The sequence below is a fragment of the Biomphalaria glabrata genome, chromosome 8, assembly GCF_947242115.1.
Source record: "Biomphalaria glabrata chromosome 8, xgBioGlab47.1, whole genome shotgun sequence".
In the NCBI taxonomy this organism is placed as follows: domain Eukaryota; kingdom Metazoa; phylum Mollusca; class Gastropoda; family Planorbidae; genus Biomphalaria; species Biomphalaria glabrata.
In genome coordinates, this window is record NC_074718.1 from 8,829,081 (window position 1) to 8,845,297 (window position 16,217).

At 36.8% G+C, this 16,217-nt stretch overlaps 1 protein-coding gene across 3 annotated transcripts in view; it reads right to left on the reverse strand.

The window, feature by feature from the left end:
• Positions 1-15,746, reverse strand: part of LOC106075810 (glutamate receptor-like) — an 81,186-nt gene extending 65,440 nt beyond the window's left edge. The window contains exons 1-2 of one of the 3 annotated variants that reach the window (XM_056037960.1): positions 15,484-15,746; positions 14,885-15,119 (exon numbers count right to left, since the gene is read on the reverse strand). In XM_056037960.1, coding sequence (XP_055893935.1) covers positions 14,885-14,972 — 88 coding nt within the window. In that variant the 5' untranslated portion in view covers positions 14,973-15,119; positions 15,484-15,746. Of the gene's footprint in view, positions 1-14,884 lie in introns of all 3 variants that reach the window. The other 2 variants (XM_056037961.1, XM_056037959.1) reach the window with 2 other exon arrangements.
• Between the last annotated feature and the right edge of the window lie 471 nt (positions 15,747-16,217).

Here is a 16,217-nt window from a genome sequence, read left to right on the forward strand (position 1 = left end):
AAAAATGAAAGAGAAGAAGAGGCGGCAACATGTGTTACACAAGTGAAAGAGAAGCAGAGGCGGCACCATGTGGTACAAAAGTGAAAGAGAAGCAGAGGCAGCAACATGTGGTACAAAAGTGAAAGAGAAGCAGAGGCGGCAACATGTGGTACACAAGTGAAAGAGAAGCAGAGGCGGCACCATGTGGTACATAAGTAAAAGAGAAGCAGAGGCAGCAACATGTGGTACAAAAGTGAAAGAGAAGCAGAGGCAGCAACATTTGGTAGAAAAGTGAAAGAGAAGCAGAGGTGGCACCATGAGGTACAAAAATGAAAGAGAAGCAGAGGGGGCACAATGTGGTACAAAAGTGAAAGAGAAGCAGAGGCGGCCATATGTGGTACAAAAGTGAAAGAGAAGCAGAGGCGGCAACATGTGGTACAAAAGTGAAAGAGAAGCAGAGGCGGCAACATGTAGTACAAAAGTGAAAGAGAAGCAGAGGCGGCAACATGTGGTACAAAAGTGAAAGAGAAGCAGAGGCGGCACCATGTGGTACAAAAGTGAAAGAGAAGCAGAGGCAGCAACATGTGGTACAAAAGTGAAAGAGAAGCAGAGGCGGCAACATGTGGTACACAAGTGAAAGAGAAGCAGAGGCGGCACCATGAGGTACAAAAGTGAAAGAGAAGCAGAGGGGGCACAATGTGGTACAAAAGTGAAAGAGAAGCAGAGGCGGCAACATGTGGTACAAAAGTGAAAGAGAAGCAGAGGCAGCAACATATGGTACAAAAGTGAAAGAGAAGCAGATGCAGCAACATGTGGTACAAAAGTGAAAGAGAAGCAGAGGCGGCACCATGTGGTAGAAGAGTGAAACAAAAGAAACAGAAGCCATCTACAGTTTTATAGTCAATGTTTCGTAGTGGAAATTGGCTAGTAGAACGTAAGTCTATATTTAGCGCGTCAATTATGGGATTGTTTCTTCCAGTTTCTTTTTTTACTTCTAGGCGAGACTGACGTAATAGTTAAAAACATGGAATAGGAATAGATTAGAAGCAAAAAGTAGTTCCTGGCTTAGCGTCTTATGAGACAATCGAGTTTTCATCCAGCCGTAGTTTTCTGACTTTATTATTTTATAGTGACAGCGACGACCGTGGATGGTCCCTCTTATTGATGCATTAAATGTTTAGAATAGCATTCATTCTTGATCACCTCTTTTTTTTTTTTTTTGTTGACTGTGACCTAGTATTTTGATTAGGTCATAAGACCAGTGACCTCTGCTGTACTGGCAAGTTAGTCCAGTGGTACTATGTGGTCCCAAAATATATTATCTAGGCTATTAACTATAGCCTCTAGATATACATCATTACTAAGACAGACAAGTAATAATACTAAGATTTCAGTTGCAAAAACGAAAACAAAGAGTTTATTTAGAAACACAAGGAAATAGATCATGTAAACTAAAAACGGAAATAAAGGCTATCAAAAGAAACTGAAATAATGAAACAAATCAAAATAGTAGGACAGGTTCAGTTCAAAATAATCAAAGAACCGCCATCACAGAGGCACGATAGTGTCTCATCTCAAAAACCAAAACGATGGTTTACAATAGTATAATACATGTCATGACAATTAAATGACATCATACATGAGACACACTACAGTCTCGTATCAAAACAATAGATGTCTTTTACAAAAAAAATATATATAGGGGAGGATTAGAGACAAAGTAGACTATACTATTTACATAAACCAACTTATTAATAACAAATAAATAAAGTCTGCTTAGCTCATTATCGAAACACTCTTCCCATAACAGTGGCACACTACTCTTGAGTAATACAGTTAGAGCACAACAACCTAAGTATTAGTTAAACATTATGGAGACTTAGTTCAAAATACACTGGTCAGCTCAAGGACTCAAGAGAGAGTGGCAATTGTAAACAGTTAACAGGGACTTAAATCAAGAACTAAAGGGGACTAACTCTTATTGAAAAAAAAAAGTAGCTACCCTTATTGTCCCTCTTGTCACATTGACCTACGCCCGTTTTCTACTTGTTTCTTGAAGTCTACTCTTATCTTATCTTATAAAATATAGACGTTACTTGAAAAAAAAGGAAATGATTACAGGACACAGCGAATGGTCTCAACACAGGGAAATAAGCACCACCACCAAGATCAGGCTCTTCAGCACCATTGTTAAGCAATACTACTTTATGGAGCAGATACCTAAAGAAGCACCACCACCAAGGTCAGGCTCTTCAGCACCATCGTTAAGCAATACTACTTTATGGAGCAGATACCTAAAGAAGCACCACCACCAAGGTCAGGCTCTTCAGCACCATCGTTAAGCAATACTACTTTATGGAGCAGATACCTAAAGAAGCACCACCACCAAGGTCAGGCTCTTCAGCACCATCGTTAAGCAATACTACTTTATGGGGCAGATACCTAAAGAAGCACCACCACCAAGGTCAGGCTCTTCAGCACCATCGTTAAGCAATACTACTTTATGGGGCAGATACCTAAAGAAGCACCACCACCAAGGTCAGGCGCTTCAGCACCATCGTTAAGCAATACTACTTTATGGAGCAGATACCTAAAGAAGCACCACCACCAAGGTCAGGCTCTTCAGCACCATCGTTAAGCAATACTACTTTATGGGGCAGATACCTAAAGAAGCACCACCACCATGAAAAGTATCCAGGTTTTCATCAATACCTTTCACAAAGATTATTTTGATCCTAGGGCCAGAAAAGATCTGTAATGAGGAACTGTGGCAAAGAATAAAGCAGCAGCCCATTGAAGTAGATATCTTCCAGAGACGCTGGAGTTGGATAGGCTAAACCCTATGCCAACTTGTATCCTAAATCACAAGGAAAGAGAAAGATGGGACCGCCTAGAAATACATGGCACCAAGACTTGGAAGCAGATGCCAAGCAGATGGGCAAGACGTGGGGACATTTGGAAAGACTAGCCCAGAACCAAGACGCCTGGAGGAAGCTGATACGTGGCTTATGCCCCATGCTTCATACGGGCCCACAGTCAGTGATGAAATGCGATGTCTTAAGTCTTGTGGAGTTATAACACATCACTGACCTATATACACATTGAAAAATCAATATATATGGCACAGCACCAGGCGATAAAAAGTGGGGAAGACTTAAAGAAAAGATAGCGGACATACATAAATTAGGAGGGGTCTGGTCTTCCCTAGTGCTATTAGAGCATGGAATGGGGTTGCCTGAACCAGCCAAGAAAACCAATGACTTGACAGAATTTAAATCATTGGTTAACATGCATGACGCGTAGGACGTAACCATTTTTTTTTAAACGTATTTTATAAGATACGGTTAAGTTGAAAAGTATTAACAAGTTAACACTGTTGCTCTGTTACTAGATGGATGGCTCTCTGGTGGTGTGGTACACTCTTGGGGACAGTCGTCACGATGGGTATGAGTTCTAGCCTTGACGCTTCCATTCACTGACGTCCTGCGGGGAGGATGGGGCTAGGACGTAATAATCTTCACTTGTGAAGGAACGTCCTAAATGTATAAGACTAGGACAAAAAGTGGATAAACAAGAAATCGACTAGGGCCAAATATGAAGAGTTTGATTTCTCAGGGGTGTTAAACATATTTATGTGAGCAAAGCGGTTCTAAGAGGCTAACAGCATTTCACTTTATTCACACCGTGATACGCATCTTATCATAAGATACACTGAAACGCTAAGAAGCATAGGACTAGCAAGTGTTGATACCCCATCGTTGGTTTGTAGGTTTAGATAGTTAGTAGAACTAGACCGATGTAAGTAAGTAGTAAAGCTCCCTTTCAGACCTTGTGATCTATAGGGCAGATGAGGTTAAAGTCAGCTGTTTCATTGGTTAACGAGCAGGGTGTCATGTGGCCAGCACAACGACCAACAGTCTTTACTAGATTAGGGGCCCCCTAAAAATCCCGAAAAAAAAATCATTCTTCAATGAGATTCAAACCCAGGACCCTAGGTTCGGAAGCCAAGTGCTTACACAGTCGGCCACCTCACCCCCCACCACTTCTTTTTAAACAAGCTTAAAAATAACGCTCATTTTAAAATGTACACAACTTTCAACTTCAATATGTCTAGAAACATAAATTGAAAACAAGCAAGATATATACAAAACAAGGAAACAAAAATTATAATACGCATGTACGCAGTTGATGTGTCCAGTGGATCGCTAGGTGCCAAAACACTTTCACTATCTCCTTCCCTCCCTCTCTCATTTCCTATCTCTCTATCCCTCCCTCTCTTTCTCTTCCTCTCTTTCTCTCTCTCCCTCCCTTGCTCTCTATCTCAGTGTATTTATTTGGCACGTTCTAAAGTTAGTCTGAACTCAGTTCTTTCTTGGTATTTATTTGACACCAGTTCTGGAGTTAGCCCTCTCTATTGTCCAGTGACTCCAGGAAATCACACCCATAAATCTAATAAAAAAAAAATCCACCAACATATTACACCGTCTGTATTGGTTTATTAGACAAAGAAATCAATACCGGTGGTCAGAGCTGCCACCAGTGGTCATAGAGCATATTTCACTTCAAGGTCTGGACAGTGGTCATTTGTAGTAGAAGAATCGGTCAAGTCACTTTCTTGCTTTTCTTGACATATACCCTTGTCTTTGTCAAATGGATTTGATATATCCGCGTTTCTCAACCTGTCGGGGTCGTCGTACATACAACATATTTGTTGTGTTTGTATTGTACTTACACATTCAGAATTGAAAATGTATAAAGCTTATGTGTGCACAGGGAGGCGCGGTGGCTGAGTGGTTTAAAGTGCGTTTTAATTTCCCAGGTTCAAACCCTGATGAAAACTGGGATGTTTTAATTTGGGGATCTTTTGAGCACCTCTGAGTCCACCCAGCTCTAATGAGCCCCTGACATTCGTTGAAGACAAGTAAAGGCGGCTTGTCGTTGTGCTGGCCACATGACAACTCAGTATACCCGTGCACCACAGAAATGGATGACCTTTATATCATCTGCCCTAAACCGCAAGGTCTGAATGGGGAACTGGAATTTATTTGTTTTACAAGTCCCTAGCTGGCTAAACAATAAGAGGTGGAGGCCGTAACTTTTTTACAAAGCTTATATCAACTCACTCTGTCTTGTAAATGGACGTTTTGAGACGTGGCGTTGATATTGTGTGACGTGTGTTACTATTACACACATGAGGGACTGACTGGTCACTACTACTGTGTCGCGAATGCGTAGAATGCTGGGTTCGTGCTTCCTGGAGTACTCTTGACACGTGACAAACATAGATACTACAGATTGACTAAAGTCCGTTGTACACAGGAGTTATTATGCTTTAAAAAAAATACAAAAGTTGTTAAATGTATGCTCTTGATTTTGATCTAGAACACAGCGCGGTACTACAGAAAAAAATGCACGTATGTTATGAGGGTAAGTTAATCATCCGAGTCAATTAAAAGATCCTAATTCACATATGTTTTGACATAACTAAAGACAAAAGAAGATGTAAATTTAGGCCTACATATGTTATGACCGTTAGTTTTTTTTTACTTTTGTTTTTAGCTTAGACAAACATGGAATACATTGTATTTTTGTGTTTGATACATCAGAAGTGTGCTAGTTATCAATCTTTTCTTTTCCCCTTTGGAGGGTCAAATAGCTTTTTCTTAAGTTTTCAAAGCTTTAAATCAACTCAACTCTGTCTGTCTGATAAAAACTTAGGAGACGTTATTTCTCCCAAACCCAATCGCGGATCAAGATGAAATTTTGCAAATATTATTTCTTTTATAGGTCATCAAAAGAATAAAAAAAAATTAGTTAATTAACTTTTGGTAAATAATTATTTTGTTTTTTATTTCAAAGAAGAGAAACATAAAGGGGTTTAAGTTGAATTAGACCCCTTTATTGTGTATATAAAAAAAAAACTATATATAACTATAAATAACTATAAAACCTGTTTAATAAGCAGGAAGATGACGAGGACTCGGCCCTCGAGTTCGAATTGAGGTCGCTCACTTTTTTTATTTAAAAAAAATACATTTAAAAAGCGACCACCCAGATACCCCCTTCTTTCTCGCCTCTACTCGTTTTCCAACTGGTAAAAATATTTCTAATCGCACAGAATTATTATTGTCAGTCTTGATCTATTAAATGATTGATCCAAACTAGTTGATGCAATTACACTTAATGTAAGGTTTCTTTTTATTTTTTAAATATTATTATTATGTTTGATTGTTTGAATTTTTTTTTTTTTAAATTCAGTACTGAAGAGAATACATTGCCACTAACACGTAAGACACTAACAAAAGTAAGTTCAAGGTTTACACAACAATTCACGTTAACATTGTTCATAAACTGTCCAAACTTAACGATCACCAGTTCTTATATAATACAGACGTTACTTCAAAAAAGAAGATGATTACGTCCTAAGCGTCATGCGTTCTAGAGTATTCTAGACTAACGAAGATATTGGATTTCTTTCGGAAGGATCTGTCCTCATTTCCTATGGAAGCCAAAAGGTCCCAAGAAATACAAATGTTCATTCTTAACAAAATTCACCGATCAATAGGAGTAATCAAGATTGTTAGCATTATGTTTACAATTTTAAAGATATATTTATAGGTTTGCCGAGTGAGCATTTTTTTTAATTATATAGAGCCATTGACATAATGAGTTAAAAAATGTGAATAAAATGGTTTGTATAGTATTATTTAGTATTTAAGATTATTAATACTTTCAGAGAAAATAGAAACACTTTTACAAATCTTTCACCAGTAAAGAAAAAAAATCTCCTGCAAAGATCGATAGAAGCTGAAAATTCAAATTTAGTATGTTTGTATGCAAATGTGTGCCTACTCCGCTTGCATTTCGTTAAAGGCGAATAGCAGTGGACTCTCAACCTCCCTAAATGTTTCTGACCGGGAGCCCGAATTGCACTATGTCTTATAGGTCTCTGTCTTTCTGCTGCCCTAAATTATGACGTCAAAGCAATCATGAGGATATTTAAAGCAGGTGAATGTGATAGTGTGAATGAGCCTGGATTCAAGATGTGAAGATGCTACAGAGCATGCCCACAGCATAGTCCAGATCTAGTCATATACAATGTATTAAAACCTTTATTGCATTCGTCTATCTGTCGAAGGGCATGTCCCTCAAATCTCTGTCACAACCCCATTAAGTGGTCGTATTCCAGTTCGGCATAGGATTTCTTTGTTTGAGACCCGATCTGTGTAACTGACAGCTAAATTCCTAAAATGGCGACACTTAAACATCTAAAACATTTTGCTTCAAGTCCACTAATGTGAGTAGACCTATCAGACCTTGTGACCTATAGCGTGGATGATGTAAATTAATCTTTTTCTGTAGCAGTAGCGGTGACGAGGGTGTCATGTGGTCATCTTAACAACCAACGGTTACCAACCTCCTTTACTTTCCCCAACAAAAGTCAGGGAGCCAATAGAGTTGGGTGGACTCAAGGACGTCCTAAAACTATCACAGTTCAAAATCCATTAAAATTGAGATTCGAACCCGAGTAAGCTTATCCTTTCTCATTTATAAGAGGGTTAATCAATATATTGCAGTAGATCTATAGTATCAGTCATAATAACGTCTAGGTCGTGTTCAGGAAGTCGAAGCATTTACCAAATGTCCCCTGGTGATCTTATGGCCCCCAAACTATCAGGGCAATAAAAAAAAAGAGGCGGGGGGGTTGCTAGTGGCTGTAAATCAATAGCTCGTATCCTTTCTCCCCATCGCAAAGAATATTCTGGAAACATGGATGGGGCGGTGCCAAGTGAGCTGCTAAATTTGCTTATCTCTACCTAATACACCCCCCATCTCTCTCCTAAGACACCCTTTCCTTCCTGGTTACAAGAGCCCCCTGATCCACGCCCCCCCCCTCCATCTTTAAAGCTACATGATGAGAACAAGCGTAGGGCGCTAAGCGAGATAGAATAAAGAGTGGAAGTGGCAGAAAAGTGTGTGTGTGGGGGGGGGTTGCGGGGGGGGGGAATGAATGCTGAAAATGACAGGATGCAATATTGGAAGCCATGAATGTTATGTAATGCCAGGGAGAACTCATGAATAATGATAGGAGGAGAGATAATGTAAATATTGGGCTTTGATGAGCTTGGTGTAATTAGAACTGGCCAGTGTAAAGAAAGCAAGTTTTTGTAAAGCAGGTCGTAAAGAGGGCAGATTGGTGAAAAGAGAACAGATTGACGTAAAGAGAGCGGTGCAAAGATGATAGATACGTAGATGTAAAGAGAACAGAATGTTGTAAAGATAACAAAATGGTTTGAAGAGAGTTTATTAGTGTAAATAGAAAAGATAGGTGTAAAGAGAACAAAAGTTTGTATAGATAATAGATTGGTTTAATTAAAGAGGACAGATAGTGTCAATAGAACTTGGAACATTATTTACCTCTCCCCATTATCCCCACCCCACCCCGAAAAAGAATTCTGCAGAGAATGTATACATCTACTACTCTTATAACTCTCAAATGATAAGTCCTTAGATCTAGATACTAGATGCGCATTGTCATTATCATTTAGTTATTCAACTCTTTACTAAATACGGAAGACGTATCGCCCGTTCAAGATAGATATTTACTTATTTTGTAACCAAAGTTCAATTGATTTCTTTTTATACTTTAAAAAAATAAAACGGTCAAACTAGCGATTTCTTCTAAGAGTGGCCAGCGAGCTAGTAATTATTTTCCAACGATACAAAGCGACTGTCAAATTTCTAGGAAAATCGCCGTTTTCGAGATCCGTGTCCTGGTTCTACATACACAGAAGGTTCCATGAATTGTAAAATGTATTGGATTAGTGTAAGAAGTACAGATTTGTGTAAAGAAAAAAAGATTTGTGTAATGAAACAGTTTGGTGTAAAGAGAACAGTTTGAAGTAAAGTGAACTTTTTAGTTTTAGTGTAAAGTGAAAAGATGGTGTAAAGAAAGAAGTGAGGAAAGAAAGAGATTGGGTCAAGATCAGAATGAAGTAATGGAGACAGAATGATGTAATTAGAGACAGGTTGATGTCAGTGGGTGTAGTTATAGTGTAATTAGAGCCGGGTTAATGTAAGTGGATGTAGATATAGTGTAATTAGAGCCGGGTTAATGTAACTGGATGTAGATATAGTGTAATTAGAGCCGGGTTAATGTAACTGGATGTAGTTATAGTGTAATTAGAGCCGGGTTAATGTAACTGGATGTAGATATAGTATAATTAGAGCCGTGTTAATGTAACTGGGTGTAGTTATAGTGTAATTAAAGCCGGGTTAATATAACTGGATGTAGATATAGTGTAATTAGAGCCGGGTTAATGTAACTGGGTGTAGTTATAGTGTAATTAGAGCCGGGTTAATGTAAATGGATGTAGATATAGTGTAATTAGAGCCGGGTTAATGTAAATGGATGTAGATATAGTGTAATTAGAGCCGGGTTAATGTAAATGGATGTAGTTATCGTGTAATTAGAGCCGGGTTAATGTAAATGGATGTAGATATAGTGTAATTAGAGCCGGGTTAATGTAAATGGATGTAGTTATAGTGTAATTAGAGCCGGGTTAATGTAAATGGATGTAGTTATAGTGTAATTAGAGCCGGGTTAATGTAAATGGATGTAGATATAGTGTAATTAGAGCCGGGTTAATGTAAATGGATGTAGATATAGTGTAATTAGAGCCGGGTTAATGTAAATGGATGTAGATATAGTGTAATTAGAGCCGGGTTAATGTAAATGGATGTAGTTATAGTGTAATTAGAGCCGTGTTAATGTAAGTGGATGTAGTTATAGTGTAATTAGAGCCGGGTTAATGTAAGTGGATGTAGATATAGTGTAATTAGAGCCGGGTTAATGTAAATGGATGTAGTTATAGTGTAATTAGAGCCGGGTTAATGTAACTGGATGTAGTTATATTGTAATTAGAGCCGGGTTAATGAAAATGGATGTAGATATAGTGTAAATAGTGTTGAATGTAAATGTAGGAAGATAGTGTAATTGGAGCAAGCTAATGTGTTTTTAACCTTTACCTATGCCTTAGTCTCTTGGACCGTTGGGGCACCAAACAATAGGCTACTCGTCGACCGTCTTTCTCCAATCCTCCCTGTCTTTTGCCTTGTTTAGAACCTCTCTCAATGGCAGGCCCGTCCATTCTTTATGTTGTCCTCCCATCGCTTTCTCTGTCTGCCTCTTCTTCTTTTTCCTGGTACTGTTCCCTGAAGGAAGGTCTTTGCGAGCCCCGAAGATCTTGTAATATGGCCATAAATTTTAAGCTTCCGTTTTTTGTTTTTTTACTATAGTTAGCGGGTTATCAGTTACCCTGTCTTGAATCTCGTAGTTTATGATGCGGTCTTTGAATGTGATTAGAGCCTGATTAATGTCAATGGAAGTACTGTAACTAGAGACAGATTTGCAAAGCTACGTAAAATGCATCTGTCTTGAGCATAGTCTATGTATAGTCTATGTCAGTTTATTGTCTTGAGTGCTTAGGTAGTGCCCAGCCTGCTTTTTTTTTTTTTTTAAAGTTACTGTTTATTTTAATGCTAATCAAGAAATGAGTGATTTTATTGATTTGTATAAAAAAAAAAGAGACTCCTACTTAGGAGCAAAGAAGATATTGAATCAAGACTAATGAGTTAGACGGAATATTTTTCTTTGATTCATCCTACAGCTCAAATATTTTAACAAACAAAATTAAAAAAAAAAAAGAATACTTTTAAAAAACAACAACACCGAATCTTATCAAAAGAAAGAGTTACACATTTACAAAAATATCTCTCAATAATGTAGATTTTACCTCCCTTTTTGAATATCAAACAAAATAATGGTTTACCAATAATTAAATAAACAAATTGATTAAGGTGTTCAATTGATTCATGTTTTATTAGTTACAATAAATACTTGTGGACAGATCGATCTTGATTCGAAAATGGGTGTGGGTTAAATGATCGAAGTAGACAAACACCTCATGTTTAGCCATATCGTTTAATACTGAAGTATTAATTTCCCTTATTTTTATGAAACAAAATAAATAATCACCAGTAATTAATTGACTAATTGGCTATTTTGTTTTTAATTGATCTGTGTTTCGTTAGTTACAAGAAATAGAATGTGTGTCAGTGGGTGTAAGCTTTGTACAAAGTTCATAAAAAGTTCCTCGAAGGTCAAGAAAACCCAAGAAAACCCAAAGCTTTACGAGAATTTGAACTTCTTGTTTAGAAACAAATAAAGCGTGGTTCGCATATTCACTCCCGTCGCACATTACGAGGCTAAGCAATAGCGTTATCGGATGAACAATATGAGTCCACAGTTTGAGGCATGGTGTTTATCACCAAGATTTTTAATGAACAATTTTAGAGTGTGTACTTGTATTAGAAATATAGCATGTAGCGTAGTGTCATTCTAGAATGTGTTTATTGTCACCATTCAGAGAGTGGACAACGACTTTAGAGTGTTAGCAGTGTTAGTCAATAGACTGGACTGAGTGGACGGTGAGGATAGTGTTGAGAGAGTTGATAGTGTTGATAGTTTAGATAAAGCTAATAGTGTTAGTGTTGATATGGTTGATAGTGTTGATAGTTTAGATAAAGCTAATAGTGTTAGTGTTGAAATGGTTGATAGTGTTGATAGTATAGATAAAGCTAATAGTGTTAGTGTTGATATGGTTGATAGTGTTGATAGTATAGATAAAGCTAATAGTGTTAGTGTTGATATGGTTGATAGTGTTGATAGTATAGATAAAGCTAATAGTGTTAGTGTTGATATGGTTGATAGTGTTGATAAAGTTGTTAGTGCTAAAATAGTTAGTAGTGTTGACTTAGTTGATAGGGTTGATAGAGCTGATGCAGTTGGTAGTGTTGATAGAATTGATACTTTATATTATAGATAGTGTGGATAAAGCTGATGCAGTTGAAAGGGATGCTTGATAGCGTTGATAGACCTGATGCAGTAGAAAGAGATACTTGATAGTATTGAAAGAGCTGATACAGTAGAAAGGGATACTTGATAGTATTGAAAGAGCTGATACAGTAGAAAGGGATACTTGATAGTATTGAAAGAGCTGATACAGTAGAAAGGGATACTTGATAGTATTGAAAGAGCTGATACAGTAGAAAGAGATACTTGATAGTATTGAAAGAGCTGATACAGTAGAAAGGGATACTTGATTGTATTGAAAGAGCTGATACAGTAGAAAGGGATACTTGTTAGTATTGAAAGAGCTGATACAGTAGAAAGGGATACTTGATAGTGTTGATAGAGCTGATACAGTAGAAAGGGATACTTGATAGCGTTGATAGACCTGATGCAGAAGAAAGGGATACTTGATAGTGTTGATAGAGCTGATACAGTAGAAAGGGATACTTAATAGTGTTGATAGCGCTGATACAGTAGAAAGGGATACTTGATAGTGTTGATAGAGCTGATACAGTAGAAAGGGATACTTGATAGCGTTGATAGACCTGATGCAGAAGAAAGGGATACTTGATAGTGTTGATAGAGCTAATACAGTAGAAAGGGATACTTGATAGCGTTGATAGACCTGATGCAGAAGAAAGGGATACTTGATAGTGTTGATAGAGCTGATACAGTAGAAAGGGATACTTGATAGCGTTGATAGACCTGATGCAGAAGAAAGGGATACTTGATAGTGTTGATAGAGCTGATACAGTAGAAAGGGATACTTGATAGCGTTGATAGACCTGATGCAGAAGAAAGGGATACTTGATAGTGTTGATAGAGCTGATACAGTTGAAAGGGATACTTGATAGTGTTGATAGAGCTGATACAGTAGAAAGGGATACTTGATAGTGTTGATAGAGCTGATACAGTAGAAAGGGTTACTTGATTGTGTTGATTGCTGATAGAGTTGGTGGGGATGTTAGAGTTGATCATGCAATATGTTAAATTTTAGCGACCACAACAATAATCTGCCTCTCTCTCTCTCTCCATCTCTGATCTTTCCAACTTTTCACTTTGTGAGACTGTCTGTCTTTCTTTTTAAATGCCGCTCTCTTTTAAAACCCATATTATATTGCAATTAGTTGCTCTAATCTAAACAACCTACGCTATATACTTCCTTCATGTTATTTTACGAAAGGTGGAGACGAATTTATTATATATGTATATATATGTGTGTGTTACTGAATAAGAATCTAAAGTACTTAGGGTACTCTCAAGTATAGCTGCAAGGTTTGAAGTGCCGCCAAGACAATTAGGTACGAAATGAGTGTGTATCCTGTTTATGTAACAATATGGGTGTCCATGGTGTTTGTATATAATGACATATGTCACGGTCGCATGTGTTGGTTCTCTGAAATTGTCTATACTGACACATAACAGTGCAAGTCAAGGCCGTATGTTACGGATATGTATAATAGAGAAAACATGTTTATTCCGCTAGTTACTTACAATAACGATGATTGTTTTGATGTATATAATGACGTACGAAATGGTTTTAGAACTGGTTAGCCATGAAGTGCATAATGTCAGAAAGTTTTACCATTTCAAATTCTAGTAGAACAATGAAAACAGAGTAGCATTTATGACCTAACCATAAGCAGTAAACGCCATATCTACCGCACTCACACAGATAATATGGCTCTTGTGGGTAAAGGACAGGCCTACGCGATAGATCTACAGACTTACATGATAGACCTACACAATAGAGCTACATGACAGATCATAGACCTACAAAGTTCTTTGTGAAAAGAGCTACATGATAAAAAAGGAAATAGATAAAATATCTATATGATAGAGCTACACAAAAGACCTGTATGATAGACATTTATGATGGGTCGACATGATAGATCTACTTGATAAAATGAAAGGAAAGACTTTCTTGAAAGAACTGCAAGAAAGAATGGCATGAAAGAACTACATGTAACCACTGCAAAAATAGATTAAAAGAACTGTATGATAGAATCGCACGAACGAATTGTATGTTAGAACTGTATGAAAGAGAATTACATGAAAGAATTTCACGAATGAACTACATGAAAGAATTTCATGAAAGAATTTTCATGAGAAACATTGGCTGAAAGAACTATATTAAGACATACTAAAACAAGATAGACATAGATATAGACATAGATATAGACATAGACATAGATATAGACATAGACATAGATATAGATATAGACATAGATATAGACATAGATATAGACATAGATATAGACATAGATATAGATATAGATATAGATATAGACATAGATATAGACATAGATATAGATATAGATATAGATATAGATATAGATATAGATATAGATATAGACATAGATATAGACATAGATATAGACATAGATATAGACATAGATATAGACATAGATATAGACATAGACATAGATATAGACATAGATATAGACATAGATATAGACATAGATATAGACATAGATATAGATATGGACATAGATATAGACATAGATATAGATATAGATATAGACATACATATAGACATACATATAGACATACATATAGATATAGATATAGATATAGACATAGATATAGACATAGATATAGATATAGACATAGATATAGACATAGATATAGATATAGACATAGATATAGACATAGATTATGATAGATATAGATATAGACATAGATATAGACATAGATATAGACATAGATATAGACATAGATATAGATATAGACATAGATATAGACATAGACATAGATATAGATATAGACATAGATATAGACATAGATATAAAACCTACAAAGCATCACAATCATGTGAATGCAATCATTTGTATCTATACCTATGTAAACCTACTTACAAGTCTGCATACATAAATATATAACAACATTGGACAAACAAACACACATACTCACACACAATACAATGCCTTTTTGTAAGACTTACTTCAAAGTAAAATAGCCTAATTTAAAAAAACAACAAAGTTCACTTACCTATGGGTATTTTATACTGATACGGTATCACGGTTTGAACTTTCAGAATGAACACAATAGACGCTAGAATCATTTCCAGATTTGTCATTTTATCTATCGAATAAACCAAGTCACAGCTAGATGGAGAGATATATTTAGTGCTATACCAGATCTATATCTGTATTGTTGTTCTTTAACTGCAAACTAAGATCTAGATCTAAAGACTAGTTCAATATCTAGTACTTGTAAGTAGAGTCTGGGGAAAATATATTATTGAAAGAGACATATCATCACAAGGCAGAACTCTAGAACTTAAGGTGTAGAGAAAATGTTCACAAATATTGATAAAAAAGACTCAGTTGCTCGAGAAATATTTTTTGAATCGAATTTCAGAAAACAACTTTACACGATTTTTGGTTAATATCTGTACATTTAGAGTCTATGTCAATCTAAAGAATAATACTTAAACTTGATATGCATGTGAAAATACTGCACTCGTGATTGTCGGACTTGAAGACATTCGCTTAATTATTAATATAATAATCACGATGTTCAGACTTGCAACTTTCTAATCGAAAGTCATGACTAAAAGAAATGTGATATTTTCCTTGCCGACCTACATATGTGACACAGAAAATCTTCCCAGTGGTGAAATGACACACATAAGTCGGACTAAACTGTCATCCAAATGTCCATTCCCTTTTAGTTTGTTATGCCATCAAAGTGTTGCACCTCATTTGATCTTAGCTAATGTTTCCTTTTTTTCTTCTCCGTCTTTCTTTACTTCCTCCCATTATTGCACGACACACACACGCACGCACAAGAGAGAGAGAGAGGGAGGGAGAGAGAGAGAGGGAGAGAAAAAAAGTCAAATGACACAGCCTGAAGCTTGATAATAACAGAGTTGGATCGATACACTTCCACCCTCAAATCGATTCCATTCCTCCCAGGGAATGGTAAGAAGAATCGTGGCACGGACAGAGATGGAGAAAGAGAGAGACAGACGGGGAGAGGGAGGGGGAAGCTAAGCAGAACAAATATAGCAAGAAAAAAAAATCACTTTATTTTTTTTTTTATTTAGTGGCTCAACTCTTCACCGCCCTGCCTTATAATTAAAATTATATACTACAACAGCCAATGAGAGAGTGGCGACCTCTGGTGTTAGCTGGACACGAGACCCAGACAGAATCGTTACAGCACCAGTCAAAACTAAGTAAATAATTAGAGTAACGGAGCCCATTAAGGCGAACATGACCTGCCACAACTTCCTGCATTCGTTCATATTATCTGCTTTTGTGCTCGTTAATCATGCATTGTTATTGCAGATATTGTATGCCGATGCATATAAGCCAAT